The 14425-nt window shown below is 52.3% G+C and overlaps 2 protein-coding genes across 3 annotated transcripts in view; both read right to left on the bottom strand.

Annotated features, from left to right (window-relative positions):
- IGSF22 (immunoglobulin superfamily, member 22) overlaps positions 1 to 9757 on the bottom strand; it is a 13290-nt gene extending 3533 nt beyond the window's left edge. Inside the window, 12 exon segments of the mRNA XM_010858433.1 lie at positions 192 to 479; positions 1601 to 1793; positions 1984 to 2207; positions 3157 to 3435; positions 4081 to 4243; positions 4750 to 4854; positions 5518 to 5695; positions 5890 to 5929; positions 6012 to 6111; positions 7272 to 7408; positions 7622 to 7753; positions 9649 to 9757. Coding sequence (XP_010856735.1) covers positions 192 to 479; positions 1601 to 1793; positions 1984 to 2207; positions 3157 to 3435; positions 4081 to 4243; positions 4750 to 4854; positions 5518 to 5695; positions 5890 to 5929; positions 6012 to 6111; positions 7272 to 7408; positions 7622 to 7753; positions 9649 to 9757 — 1948 coding nt within the window.
- A 3001-nt stretch (positions 9758 to 12758) lies between these two features.
- The window catches only part of PTPN5 (protein tyrosine phosphatase, non-receptor type 5 (striatum-enriched)), a 34644-nt gene continuing 32977 nt past the window's right edge, over positions 12759 to 14425 (bottom strand). For both annotated transcript variants that reach the window (XM_010858432.1, XM_010858431.1), the window contains 2 exons: positions 14366 to 14425; positions 12759 to 13941 (listed from right to left, as the gene is read on the bottom strand). The exon at positions 14366 to 14425 is cut by the window's right edge and continues 24 nt beyond it. In XM_010858432.1, coding sequence (XP_010856734.1) covers positions 13848 to 13941; positions 14366 to 14425 — 154 coding nt within the window. In that variant the 3' untranslated portion in view covers positions 12759 to 13847. The remainder of the gene's footprint in view (positions 13942 to 14365) is intronic.

Here is a 14425-nt window from a genome sequence, read left to right as displayed (position 1 = left end):
TAGTCCTACCCCTCAGAGTCCCCCGAAGGAATCCCCTCCCCTAGGCTTCCAGACCTCAGCTCTTCTCCCCAGGGTCCCCGACGTTAGCGCTTTCACCTCAGTGCTGCTCAGCATTGGGTAACCCTGGCAATCTTTATTTCATCCCCGCCATCAGGGATCACCGATCTGAACCCCTAAGTCCCTAGACTCACTCCTGTCCTTGTTGACGAGCCAGGCAGGTATCCTTGGAGTCACCGCTTCGTTCTGGGCCAGCACTCGGAAGTACTACTTCCTGCCGGGGAGCGAGTCGGTCACCGTGTACTTGTTGCTGAAGACGCGCTCGACCGCAGTGAGCCAGGTGGCGGTGCTGGCATCCCTCTCCATGATGGCGTAGAGGACCTCGCCGCCCTCCAGAAGGTCGGGGCTGTGGTTCCAGGTCAGAGTCACTGTGTTGGTGACCTCCTCAGACAGCTGTAGGTTTGTGGGTGGCCGCGGAAAATCTGGAAGGGTCCGAAAATCCATCAGCCTCCCTGGGGAAATATTGTGCCCGAATATCGTCCTCCACATCCCCGCCGAAATATCGTGCCCCCATGCCAGCCACCTGCCAAGTCCTAAGGAAGATGGGATGGGGCACCTTCACCTTCTAAGTCTCAGGCAGCCAGAGTCTTGGAGTCAGAACTATTTATGAAGTGTAGCTCTAGCTTTGTCATTTACTAGCCCTGTGAACTTAGGCAAGTTACTATCGGAGACCCATTTCCTCACTTGCAAAAAAGGCTAACAGTAACTATCATAATAATGTTTGGGTAAAGTGCCCATTTAATAAAAGTTCACCCCTTCATCCCTTGGGGGTTTAGAGCTTTATTATAAAGCTTCCAATTCTCTTTAAGAGGTCACCCCAATTTGGAGGGGCTGTTATGCTTTTAACAGAGGGAGGTACAAAATGCATCAATGCAAAAGAATGTTTCACATATTCTTTAGCATCGTGATTAATGCAAATTTAGGAATACACAATGTGTTAAACCTCAAAACCTGCAGATTTAAGATGATGAAAAGGCTCTTACTTAGGTTTTACCCACCATCTTTATTATTAAAATTCTAAATGGTATCTGGGGGGAAACTAAAAATTAATAGGAAGCTCATTTCAGCTGTGGTTCAGGAATTCTAATGAAGCTATATGGCAGTGACACCGTGGGATTGTGAAGTTTCCCCAAAAGGGCTTTCTAGGTGACCACATCACATACTTTGTAAGTATTTCCAATAACATACAGGCCAGTTACCCCAATTTTTAATGGACTCATTTCCGTCTGTCTCTCCAGCCTCTTACCTATTCCTGCCTCTCTCTCTGCTCACTAACCCTGCTCTGCATATGCTGTGAAGCTCTCCAGATAGGACTGCAGAAACTGAAACAAGGGCTTAGTCCTAGTTCAATGCCTCTGGGGTTTCAAGACACTGGGAAAAAGTGGAAACAACTCTGCCCATTAAGGCAAAAGCCAACAGTCTTGCTCTGTGGTGCCAAAGGAGCCTGCCTACCTTAAGGAATGCCGTTACAGTGGTTAAGACTCCAGCAGCTGAGGGGAGTGTAGGCAGAGATGTCTACACAGGCCTCTGCTCATTGTCATACCTGCCACACACACGTGGAAGTCGTGGTACACCTCTCCAGACACATTCTGGAGCTCAATGCGGTACACCCCTGAGTCAGAGCACTTGGTGCTGTTGATGAGGAACTGGGAGTGGTTTTTGCTCTTGGTGATAATTTCCCGGCCCTTGGTAGGGATGCCATCTTTCAGCCAGATCATGTTGGGTGGTGGGGAGCCCTGGGTGGTGACAGGAGATGGCACCATGGGTCACCTGGGTGGTATTTGGGGGCAGGCCCCCTCCCATTGTCCAGGAGTCTCCTATTAGGCTCTGGTGCCAGGGGTCTGGCGAGGGGCAGAAGAAGAGGCTATGGCAGCCATGGTAGCCATCTGGGTTTAGTGGTGGGGGTCAGGGTCAGGAATGACTCACAGAGAAGGCGGCCTGGATGCAGAAGGCTGTCCCAGCGCAAACCACCATGTGACTCTTCAACCGGGCACTGAGGTCAAACTCAGTGCAGCTTCGCACCAGCAGCTGCCCATCCTTCTTCCAGTACAAGGTCACATCCTTGGATGTCAGCTCACACTCAGGGCAGGCACGGCTCCTCTCTTTCACGTGCACATTCTTGAGGGTGATCACAAATTTTATAGGGATGCCTATGGACAGACAAATGAACGGTTGCTTCTGCTCCCAACCTCCTACAACCCTTTCCTGCAGCTAGATGCTGCTGTGGTCCTCTTTTTGACCCCAGAAACTACAGGGCCCTGTGACATGAAGTGTGTACCCAACTCATAGAAGTACCTGACAGGGAAATTCCCAGCTCTGCTTCTTATTTGCTAGCTGACTCTGTGCAGTGTATTCACTTCCTAAGTCTGTTTGTTTGCTCATATGTAAAACAGGGCAACAGCTTTTACCTCCTCACAGCACTGCAGCCAATATCTCTAATGCCCCCTTGGCCCTCCAACCATAACTGCATTGTCTCTCTGGTGTCTGGACCTTTACACATGCTGAAAATGTTCTCTTCTCTTGCCCCTTCTCTGAAAACTGCATGCCTTTTCATTTTTCTTGGTAAAGCTTTGTCATCATCTTATCACATCCCCTCTGACATTGCAAGGTGGTATCTCTTCTCCGGGTTCCCACAGTCTCTGTGTCTCCATCATAGCAATGATTATCCCATGTCACATGTGTCAAGAGTGGTTCACATGTGTGACTCACCGTCATGTGTAACTCTCCAAACTAGCTATAAGAATGTATGTAGTCAAGATGTAATATATGATATGTGCTGTAATATATGACACTCGACCCATAAAGGCTAATAATTTCTTGGCTCATGATCTCCCAGCTGATAGTAAGATCTTAGTGTGTCTTGATTCCTTGCTTAAGAACTTTTTTTCTAATTCCATTTCCACACCTACGTCTCCCACCAGACTAAGAGTTAGCAGAGAGGAGAGCTCTCTATTTTTCTACTATTCATCAAAGGACCTTACAAGGAGGAGATGGATAGATGGATGGATGGATGGATAGATGGGTGGATGGAGGAAGGGATGAATGCCCACATGGAGGTTGCTGTGGCATGAAGCCCACCACTCAAGCTCTGGCCCAAACACTCATGGTCAGTAGTGAGCTGGGCCTTCTGAACCAGGTATCCTGCCTTGGCAGAGAACTCACCACCATCACTGCGTCTGGCATCCTGAACCTTATACGTGTGGGTCAGACCATCCTCAGACACTGTGATTTCATACTTTTCACCCCTCTTCAGCTCCTTTCCATTGAACTTCCACACAAAGTCGGGCACTTTCCTAGAGAGGCGGATCTCAAACACAGCTGTCTGGCACTCTGTCACCTTCACCAGCTTCATCTCTCCCAAGAACTTCAGTGACTTATCTGCAGCAAAAAGTAGGAAGGGTAGTCCTTGGGCTGATCCCTGGTCCTTCCTGAGGGGTAGGATGGTGAAGGCAGCATAAAGACTCAGGTGTCATTAGCCTCTTGTAGCCCACAGCTGGGGAAAACATACTTCCTTTTGTTCTGCTTGTGAATCATGGGAATCCCCTCCCATGACGTTCATATGGTCTCCTTCCCAATAACATTAACAGCAATTTTAGAAAGAATATGTATCTATGTGACTTTAGATATGTGCCAGGCGCTATTAAGGCAACCATGCAGTTCTCACACAGGAAGATTCTACTATTATCTCCCATTTTACAGATGGGAAAACTGAGGCAAAGAGAAGTTGAATCACTTGTCCCAGATATACAGCTCATAAGTGACAGAAGGTAGGATTTGAACTCCAGCAGTTCACCTCCAGAGGCTGTACTCTTAAGCACTGTGCCACATTGCCCCACGGCACTTTATCTCGTGGTCCCATCCACAGACCCCACGTTTCTCTCCCCTGTTAATGCCCAACCCCATGCAGTCTGTGCTAGCCCCACAGTCCTTCCTGCCATATCCCCATGGACCCCATCCTTGGTTATTCCTTTGCCCTGACCCTGACCATGTCCTCCTTGTGGTCCCTCGTGCCCACACTCGTGCCCAGCACCATGAGCTCTGCATTCATCCACCTGTTGGCCACAGCCAAGCTGTAGGTGCCTGCATCACTCATGTTCACATTGGTAATGGGCAGCGTGTACTCGGTGCCCATCTGCTTCACATCATACTTCCCCAGGAAGTACCAGATCCTCAGTGGCTCATTATCCTGCCTCATGGACTAGGTATAAAAACTGATGAATGGATTTAAGAGGAGATTTCTATTCCATTCCATAAGGCCAGCCTGAGCTGAAAGGAGCCATATCTACCTTTCTAAGGTTCTCAAACACAGTCAGAGGCCCCTAACATCTTTCTAGCCTCATTATCTGGCTTGGTGGGATCCAGGGTCCCTGCCTCTCCCAAAGCCCGAACTCTTAATATGCATGAGTTCACTAGATGCTTTCTCTTAGAGGTCCAGATCATCAGTAATCTTCAGGACTGTCTAATTCAGCCTTTCAGATCGGTAGGCTGAGGCATAGAGAAAGGAGAGTAATTGTCTCAAATCAAACAGCGAACCGGTGGAACACCCAAGAAAAAAGCCCAGCTCCCAGCCCATTTCAGCCATGCCAAATGGCATCATTTTGCTGGGATGGAGAAGAGGACAGGGCTTATGGGTAATGAGAGGGTCTTGGAAGGAAAGGGATGAAGAGAAAGAAACGATATTCCAATCCCCACCTTGACCCACGGTGTTTTGACATTGGGGTCCTTCAGCTCCATGATGCAGGCAGAGACCACCGTGGTGTCCACCTTGGCTGTTATGTCTTTCAGAATTCAGATGGCCTGAGGGAGTATGATAACAAAAAGGCAGGTGTCAGAAGCATCTTGAATCTGCCCAGTCTGTGTCCCCAGGCCTGGAGAAGCCCTCTGAGCTTCCAGGGACAAATGACTAGGCTGATTAGGTAGCTGCATTCCCCTCCCTCCACATGGAACAACTTGAAGATGGAGGGGGAAACGGACATGATAAGGGAAGAAAAAGGAACACCATTCGAGGAACAGTTACTGAGTACAGAGGTCCCCTTGTGTATAGGTCCTCTAATTCTGGTGCAGATGTTTCACAATGACAAGTTGATTGAATGAATGAGTGAGAACAGCAACATAAAAACAAATGAAAAGGGCAAAAGTAATTTTCATTTTGCAGATGAAGAAACAGGTTTGGAGAGACTACCCCGCCAAGTTCACCCAGTTAATAAGGCAGTAAAACTGGACTTTGAAGCCAGGTCTGTCAGATTCCAAAGTCGACGCAAATATATTAGGGAGCAGTCAAGAGAAAAGAGGTGGAAGGAAGATGACCTGAGTTCCTCACTGCCCTGGCAGTAGAGCATGCCCTTGACTAGGCATGGGCAGGGTGAGGAGACCTTGCCTCCAGGAGTCCCAAAGGCACTAGCACTGTTGGTAAGGCCCAGCCCCGGCCTGCAGCCCCCCTCCCCGCTGAGGGCCACTGACCTCTACCTCCACTTCCTTCATCCCTTTGAGCTTCCTGAGCAGCCCCCGGAAGCTGGTGAAACCATACTCCATGCAGACCTTCTCAAAGTCCTTCTTGGGCACCTTGGGGAAAAAAGTCTACAGCATCTCTTTCTCATCTGTCACCTTCTTCTGCTTCTTCTTGGGAGCAGGGGGTCCACTGAAAGGAAGGAAGTGGGTCACAAGCCTGGATTTAGTGCCTTTCTCTGAAGACAGAGGGAGGCTCTCCCAACCTTGAGATGCCCCTCCCTACTCCATGGATTCTTGGAGTCTGGGCCATTAACTCAGGGCCCTGTTGGAAAGCCTGGAGAGTGGGGGGACCACACCCTGGAAAGAGGAGCCTCCCAGTCTCACTTCTTCTTCAACATCTTTTTGAAATCCAATTTTTCTTGACCTGAGGACAGAGAAAGGGACAGGGTCAGACAGGGGGAGTTTGGTCCCCAAGAGGAAAGGCCAGGAGGCTTGGACTGGCTCACCCTCAGTCACCAGCAAGGACACGGTGTAGATGGCATCTGCATGGTCATTGCGTGCAGTGCACTTGTAGTTGTCAGAGTTGTCTGAGGTCAGTGACTCCAGCTGGATCAGTCAGGCCGGGGGGAGGGAACCAAAGGGAGACAGTGTTTTGGGAGGAGGGGGAGGAGCTGAGTGCTGGATGTATGTGTGGAGGACTGAGCTGTCTCTATGATTGGAAGGTGCTAGGGAGCAGTCAGTGTGAGTCTGTCTGTTTGAGCCTGATTCCACATGGGATTCTCCCCCTTGGCTGTGAGCTCCTGGAGGACAAGGACTTCCTCTGAGTTGCGACTTTATCTGCAGTTTCTGGCACTGGGCTGAGTGCTCCTTTATTTAACAGACTTACTCCTCTGTGTCAGGTATTGGGTTGAGCCCTGAGGAAATGGGGGTGAACAAGGCTGTCTTGGCGCCTGCAGAAAGGTGCTTAGGTACCAGTGGGTTTCCTGAAAGGGCTTGCTGACTGAATGAGCTGACTGAATGAGTGTAAGGAGTGGCTGGCCAGTAGGGGGCTCTGGGGCAGCTTGTGTGTACTGTGGGGGGTGCTAAGGCCCAATGATGGGTTTTTGATGGGAAGGAAGCAACTGGCGTGGGTGGGGAGAGGGGAGGCTCTGTCCTTTTCACAGTGGGAAGTCAGGGCAGATCTAGGAACAGAAGTAATTATAGGCCTAGGTCCCCCAGAGATTCTGCCCTTTCCTCAAAGGGTCTGGACCCAGAGGCTGCAGAAGATGCTTAGACCTTAGGATGATCGGCCCTTGGCATTGCTCTTCTGGAATGTTCCCCTGAAGAGCCCAGGAATCCTCACTCTCACCTCCACTATGTGACTAGCCCTTCCCTTCGTGCAGATCCCACCTCACCTCAGCCTGGTTGAGGTCCCCTGGTCTCATTCCCTTCTAGCCATCGGCATAGCTTTGGTCTCACGTTCCTCTGGGGCTCATTCACCTGCTGGAACCTCTCTCTTTTCCATTTGGTCCTGCCCCCTCCTTGTTCTGGCATTGCCCTAGCTCTGCCTTGCCCTGCCCCTAATTTTGGCCCCCTGCTCACTCTGGCAAGGACACCCTAGCTCCTGACTCAGCCTCTCTTATCCTGCTCCTCCGGTAGGGCATTGAGAACCCCTTTTCTCATCTCCCAGCTCTTGGGTCTCCATTGTGGATCTCTTGGCTGTGAGAGGACCTGGGGCCCATCCCAGGGTCTTGGCCTCTGGCCTTAGGGGTCACTGGCCCTGGCACCTTCAACACGTGCTCCTTGTTCACACTGTTGTAGAAGATCTTGGCAGACTCCTTGATGGGCATGCCATTCTCTCTCTCCCAGGAGACATTGGGTTTGGGGTTCCCCTGCTCTTGGACTCGGAACATGGCTTTATCCCCTGCAGTGGGCACCTATTTTTGCCCCTTAGCCTGGAAGCTGCATCTCCACCTGCTCCCAGCTCTGGGCTGGGGAGAGACCCTTGGCCTGTCTCCGCCAGTGATTGTGTACTGGGGGACGATGGCGGGGGTGGCAGCAGCAGCAGCGAGGAGCTGGGGCACTGGGATAGAAAGGGAAGCGCCCGGGGCCTTGGGGAGACTCTGGGAGGACACACCCTCGGGTGAGGCGACTGGCTGAGGCTTCTCCATGAACTCTGGGACATTCTCGCCAGCAGAGATGTTTGAACTTTGGGTCACCAAGCTGAAGAACTCTGTGGAGCTGGAGAACTTCCTCTCCACCACTTCCTCTGTGCCGACAGGCGAGAGAGGTTAGAATGGGCTCCAGGCAGAGCTTAGCCTGGGACCTTTTCTCGAGGGGACAGTGGAGCATTTTAGGTCAGTGAGAACAGGAAACGCTTTGGCCAAGAAAGGAGGACCTTACAGTCGGCGGGTCATTGTGTTATGGCAAATGCCAACCACTAGGGGAGTGAAAGCCTTATCCATCCCTCAGTGGTCGGTCAATCTTTACAATCTTCACCGAGTCAAGGTCTTGCGTTCTACTTCCCCCTCTGCACTCCCCCCGCCCCCCGCCCTTTTTTTTAGAAGGAGATTTCTTTTTTAGATTTTATGGGTCTCTTTGGGTTCCTCTCCTGGAAGTTCTGGTCCCCCAGTGACCAGAGGTCTACAGGCTGCAGCTGGTCTACTGATGTTTTTTATTTGACCTTTCCAGTGTTTAAATGGGCTTCCCTGGTGGCTCAGGGGGTAAAGCGTCTGCCTACAATGCAGGAGACCTGGGTTTGATCCCTGGGTTGGGAAGATCCCCTGGGGAAGGAAATGGCAACCCACTCCAGTACTATTGCCCGGAGAATCCCAAGGACTGAGGAGCCTGGTAGGCTACAGTCCACAGGATGGCAAAGAGTCATACACGACTGAGTGACTTCATTTTCCTTTCCTTTAATATTTAAACATAAAGGAGCCCTACATCTAAAAATTGAGAGATTTCACGTAAAAATTCTAATTTCTGGATCCTTAACACTAGACGCATATTCCTACATGGCAACAGTCAGTGGGAGGTGAAGAGGGGCTGTCCCTTTCGATGGGCTATATTCTGGGCAATTCACCTCAAACTTTTTTTTGCATTTATGTTCCCTCCTGGACGCTATCCGACAGTGGTTTTCAAGTCTGGCTGCAAATCAGGGTCCCTGGAGATCTTAAAAACACTATCAGATTTAATGGTCTGAGGTAAGACTCACATGTCACTGTTTTTTTTACTCCCTTTTCCTCCCACCTGTACACTAAGGTGGTTCTGGTGTGCTATCAGGGCTGAGAATCACAAATTATAGTCACTTGAGTTTGCAGCTTCTGGTCTTGAGTCCTGGCTGTTCCACTTGCTATGCCTCACTTGGAGAGGAAATGGCAACACTTCTCCAGTACTCTTGCCTGGAGAATCCCATGGACAGAGGAGCCTGGCTGGCCATGGTCCATGGCATTGCAGAGAGTCGGACACGACTGAAGTGACTAAGCACGCACGCACACATGCCTCGCTTGGCCAGGGGGAGTTGCTGCTTCTCTGGCCTTGACCTCTGTGCACAGAGGACTGACTGAAGGAGGGATGACCGGGAGGACAGGTATTCGATATCCTGGTCCCTTGTCATCTTGGAATCACTTTCCTCTAGAGACATGGCTAAGGCAATCTGTTCTGTTCTGAGACCATTTCTCAGCTTTCCCTTGGCTCTGCCCTCCCTTAAGCCTGGTCCCAAGTCTGAACACCTGGGAGTTCAAGTCACTGGTTTATCTGTTCATCCTCTCTCCACTGGCAGCCCAAGTCTTCTCTTTCTTAAGTGGAGCAGGGCCAGCATTATTCTTAAACAGATAAGGCAGCTACCTCCCTAACTTCCTCCATGCCTGAAATTCTACCATCAGAAATTTGTGCATTTGCCTCTGGCTTTGATCTCCAGCAATTAAGAGTTCAATCACTTACACATATCCATGTGATTGATTTTTCCTGTTTTCCTGGAGATAGCATTTGTGGGCAAGCATCCTGCTGGCTTAGCTTTATCAAATCACAGATTAGAAGCACAGGTTGGGAGGGCTGTTGGTGGTATCTCAGGCTTTTGAGGGGCCCATTGGTCACAAAGATGGGAGGAAGAAAGGCTGCCTCTACCTAATTCCGCCCGCTTACCGGCCATCCCACTCTATTTGCCTCCCACGATCTTGGTTGTCTAGGAGAAGGTCTGCATGTGGGTGGTAGAGCTGGAGAACTCCATGGACACGTGCTCCTGAAGCATCTGCTTGTGGTGAATGGTCGTCATGGTGACAAGGCGTGGGCACTCACCTGGGAGGACCAGGAAGGGATGATGCCGTGAAGGATAAGGAAGGGAGCAGGAGGGAGACTCAGAGATGTTGTGTGTGTGTGTGTGTCCCCACAGCGGGGTAGGGGAAGGGACAGAGCAGGTGAACACAGAGAGAGATGACTGTTTACAGGGAGGGGTGGGGAGAAGCTGGATGACTGTTTACAGGGAGGGTGAGGAGAGGCTGGGTGGCAAGCCTCTTCCCTCTGGCCTCTCTTCTCTTCCCTTGGTATCTCCTTTTCCCTGGTTGGCTACAAGGACCAATGGGTATGTAACCAATGACTATGTAACCCCAAACCATTCCAGATCCTTGGAGGGGGAGGAGATAGGGTTTAGACTTACCCAGTGAACCCAGCAAGGCCTAGAGGGAGCTGAGGATACCTTTTGATAGCTACATGGAACTGGTGGGGTGGGGCAGTGCTGGAGGCTTCATCAGGAGGGAATGAAGTCAGACCTGAGAAGGAACTTCCTGACTAAGCCACACTGGAGCCGGCCTTGGAAGGAAACTGGATCTTCTTGCCGGGCCCTGGGGAGCCCTGGCATTGGGGGAATGCTGAGACAAATGACAGCACATTCCTACAGCTCTGCTTTCCTTTCTGATATGATAAAGACGGAGCTTGAGTCTTTATTTCTTGTAATTTTTGAGTTAGTAATTCAATCACATGGTTAAAAAACAAAACAATAGAAACATCTGTGTAAAGAGGCTCCCTCCTGCTCCCAAGGCCCTCTATCTCCCAGCCTTCCGCAACAGGTAACCACTTGTGGTCTTTATGCTCCTTCTGGAGCTCTTTCCTACAAATTTGAATATGTTTTTGTCTTCATCCTCCCCCTCTTTTTTTTTTTTTTTTAATACATAACGTAGCCTATTATAAAAGCTATTCAGCCCTCTTTTCACTTTGTACACCTTGGAGGTCTTTCCATCCCTGTTTATGAAGTTTTCCCATTCTTGTTAACACCTACACAGTATTCCATCAAATAGATGTACATACCATCTTTTCTTTAACCAGAGTGGCAGTTTTCTTCTAATACTTATTTTTATTTATTTGGCTGCCCTGGGTCTCAGTTGCAGCACATGGTATCTTTGATTTTTGTCGTGGCATGTGGGAATCTTTAGGTACAACATAGTGTTAATCGCTCAGTCGTCCCCCCTGATGACTACAGCCCATCAGGCTCCTCTGTCCATGGGATTCTCCACAAGAATACTGGAATGGGTTGCCATTTCCTTTGCCACAGAGTTGCAGTTTTTAAACCCCAATTTTTTGTATATGAGCAACTGACATCTGAGAAATGACCTGTCCAAGGTCACTCAGACTAGAATCCTGGCCCCTTGACTCCCAGTCCAGTGCCCTTCCAGAGGACCCCAAAGCCTTCTTCCAAGCCAGAAGGTTTGGGGCTAAACTTTGCCCCCTCATCCGATGACACCTCTCTACCTGGTCCCTCCGGGTTTGGAGACATCTCCCCAGCCCCAGCTCCTGCTGTCCCCCTCTGGGCTCAGAAAGCAGACTCTGCCCCTTTCCTCAGGAAAGAGGGAAGCCTTACCTTTGTGTCACCAGTCCCTTCTAACCTTCAAAGGCTGTGTCCACCCACGACTTTGGAGACCCAGCTGGTGCCTGGGCTGTAGCCTGACCAGTCTCCTTTTTCTTTTGTCCCAGCAATGTGACCACCCGGAGTCACTGGTTCCTTAAATGTCTGGCCCCCTGGGGGTGATCCCTTACTCAGGCTCCACAGCTGCCCCAGCCAGCTGGCACACTGCTTTGGGGGGTAGCTGGGGCCAGGGCTGGAGGAAGTGCAGGGGTCTGGGTAGGCAGGTGGCCGAGCGTGGTGTTCCTGGGGTTCTTTTTCTGTCCCTTTGTGCAGAGGTTTGGGTTCTCACTGCTGCTGGGCGGGACCTCTCTGAGCTGAGGGGCTCAGAGTAGTGTGTGTGGCCAATAGGGCTTGGGGAGCAAAGCAACAGGTCTGTGTTTTCCAGAGACTAGGAGTGGGTGACTGGGGGAGAGCCCAGGGAGCACTGTTCATGCCGTGTTCTGCACTTGGTGCCTGCACAACCTGAGTGGCCTCACGGGGCCATCCCCAGGAAAGAAGGGGAAATGTTAGCTCTTCCTCCCCATCCCAGTCTTGCTGCTCAACACCCTGATTGGGGCAGAGGGGTAGGAGGGCCCATCCTCTTGTTGGAGAGTAGCTGGAGAGGAGGCCCCCTTCTCTGGGACCTCTGTCTAAGCCACTCCTCTGTTCTTTCCTCATTGTCTGCAGTAAATCTGCAGCCCAGACCCTTGACTAGCCCACTCAGGGCTCTGCGACCTTGTAAGGACCTGCTTGTTGGTCAACAGTCCTGCCCTGGACTCCCTCTTGCCCTGGGGTGACCCACACCTGTCAGCAGGGGCAGCTGCATTTGCTGCATCCCTGGGGGCTGGGGTAAGAATAGAGTGGGAGTGTCTGGAAGGCACAAGATCTTGGTCTAGGGGCAGATTCTCCAGGTTCCTTGGGCGGGACTGCTCTCAGCCCAGGCCCTGCAAGGCAAATTGCTGGGCTGCAGCTGCTGTTGGGACCTGCAGGGCAAATAAGTGGGCTGGCCAACAGGGAGGGGCCTGTGTAGTCTGAAGGTCCCCCTGCTCTGGCCTTGGCATCTCTGGCTCCTCTGTCGAAGACGGTGGCCTGCCAGCCACTTTTCCTTCTATGAAAGCCTCCAACATCTGTCCCTGTGGCTCCGCAGGGCCCCTGGCTCCTGGCTGGATGCGAGGGTGCAGGTAAGTGAGAATTATGCTCAGTGGACTTAGGAATTTCAAATGTGGATTCACGTCATCTCCCAACCTACACAAGGGGGCACTAGGGATCTCAAGGGCCTGGATGTGCGTGGGTGTGTCTGTGTGCGCACGCACATCTGTACTAGTAGGAGGGGCAAGAAGATGGGGGTACAGGGAGGCAGGGAGTAGAGGGGAGAGGCAATCACACAGACACAGGAAGCTAGTTTTGCTCAAAATGCTCCATTTATTGCTCTATTCAATGACCATGAGCAAATTATAAAAAGACACCAAATGTCTCTGTCTGCCGTGGAATAAATATTTAAAGTCACCAATAAAAACACGTGGCTCCAAGATAACACATGTTGCCAAAGAGTCATGCACGCCCTGCTGACGGGCTCTCAACACACGCATGAACACAGGACACACGCAGAGCTACACGCGGTGAGACTTCTGGGAGGGGTTTCCCACAGCGACACAGAAAAACGTTTCACACGGATCTGGGGCCGAGTTCCCACCCTACCGTCAGAGCTCCCCATCTCCCACCGTGGCCCAGGCCCCCTGGGTTCATTCTCCCCTATGTGTGCCCTTTCTCACCATTGCCCCACAGGCTAGTCACTGCCTGCTGAGGGCGTCTGATACCTGGGGGTCCCCCTGGATGTGATCCTCCTCCCCCACCCCCAACCAGAGACCTCTCCCCAGCTGGATCTTTCTGCCAACCCCTTAGGGCTTTCCTGTGCCTGACTTCCGGGGTCTTCAGGCCCTTCCTTCCCATCCTGGTTCCAGGAACTAGGGGCAAAGTGCAACCTGTCTGCTGGGAGAAGCGGGGCTGGGGGCCTGAGGCAGGCACCTGTGCCAGGGCCACTGGGGGGGCTGGAGCTCACGACCCCTCTCCAGGGCTGAGGAGACACAGTGTTCGGTACAGACAGCAGAGACGATGGACAGACAGAACACGCTGCGGCAGGACACGTGGAGTTGCAGCAGGGAAACGTTTTGGATCAAGTAGCAGTGGAACCGTCGTTAAAAACTGAGGCCCCAGGTCACGCGGTTTGGGTCAGGCCCTGGGGCCTCAGGCCTGGCCTGGCACGCCCCTCCCCCACCCTCCCCACTCCCCAGTATGTACAGTAGGAAGAGCTATGTTGGGGGCGGGGTAGGGGTCCGGCCGAGGCAGCGGGGGAGGGGGAGCAAACTGAAGAGAGAAAGCGGGAGGGACGGTGAGCAGGCCGGGACCTGAGGCAGGGCCCTGGGTGTGGCTGCGAGGAGGGCCCCGACTCAGGCTGGGAGGTACCAGAGGACCTCGGGAGGGTGTGTGGTCACTCCGGGGACTGGCGGGACAGCTGCTTCTCGTAGAGGCTCATGACGTGGTGCACGAACTGGTACTGCTCGCACGTCTGGATCATACCGCCCCTACCCGGCAGATGAAGGGACCGGGTCATGGAAGAACAGCTGCGGAGCCGCCCCCAGACCCACAGAGTGCCAGTCCTCTGGGAGGCACATCAGGGCCTATGTGCAGCTTAGAGAGGTCAGCCCTGGCCAGCCAGCCACTTCCACCTGCCCTTGCTGTCCCTCCTGGCTCTGGCATAGACAGCGGGGACAGAGGTGGCATGACCCTCCACTCTCAGCCTCTGCCCCTGTGTCTACCAGCTCTGTTCCTCTCCCCTCTGCATCCCAGCTACCAACTGCCTGGATCCGGCTTCTCCACCCATCTGTCCAAAGGTCGGTCCCCGTGGGTTGTGTCCCCCTAACCTTCACGCTATGCACAGATCAGGCTCTCTCTGCTGCCCTCTCCCCCGCCCCGCCCAGCTCCCCACAGGCCCCACCCTCAGCTGACCTGTCCTGACGGAGCTGGCATGTGGTCTTCAGGATGTCCACCACGCCCTCCTGCCGCAGC

The sequence above is a fragment of the Bison bison genome, unplaced genomic scaffold (genome assembly GCF_000754665.1).
Source record: "Bison bison bison isolate TAMUID 2011002044 unplaced genomic scaffold, Bison_UMD1.0 scf7180017864388, whole genome shotgun sequence".
Lineage (NCBI taxonomy): Eukaryota > Metazoa > Chordata > Mammalia > Artiodactyla > Bovidae > Bison > Bison bison.
This window is presented reverse-complemented; position numbering and strand designations above follow the sequence as displayed.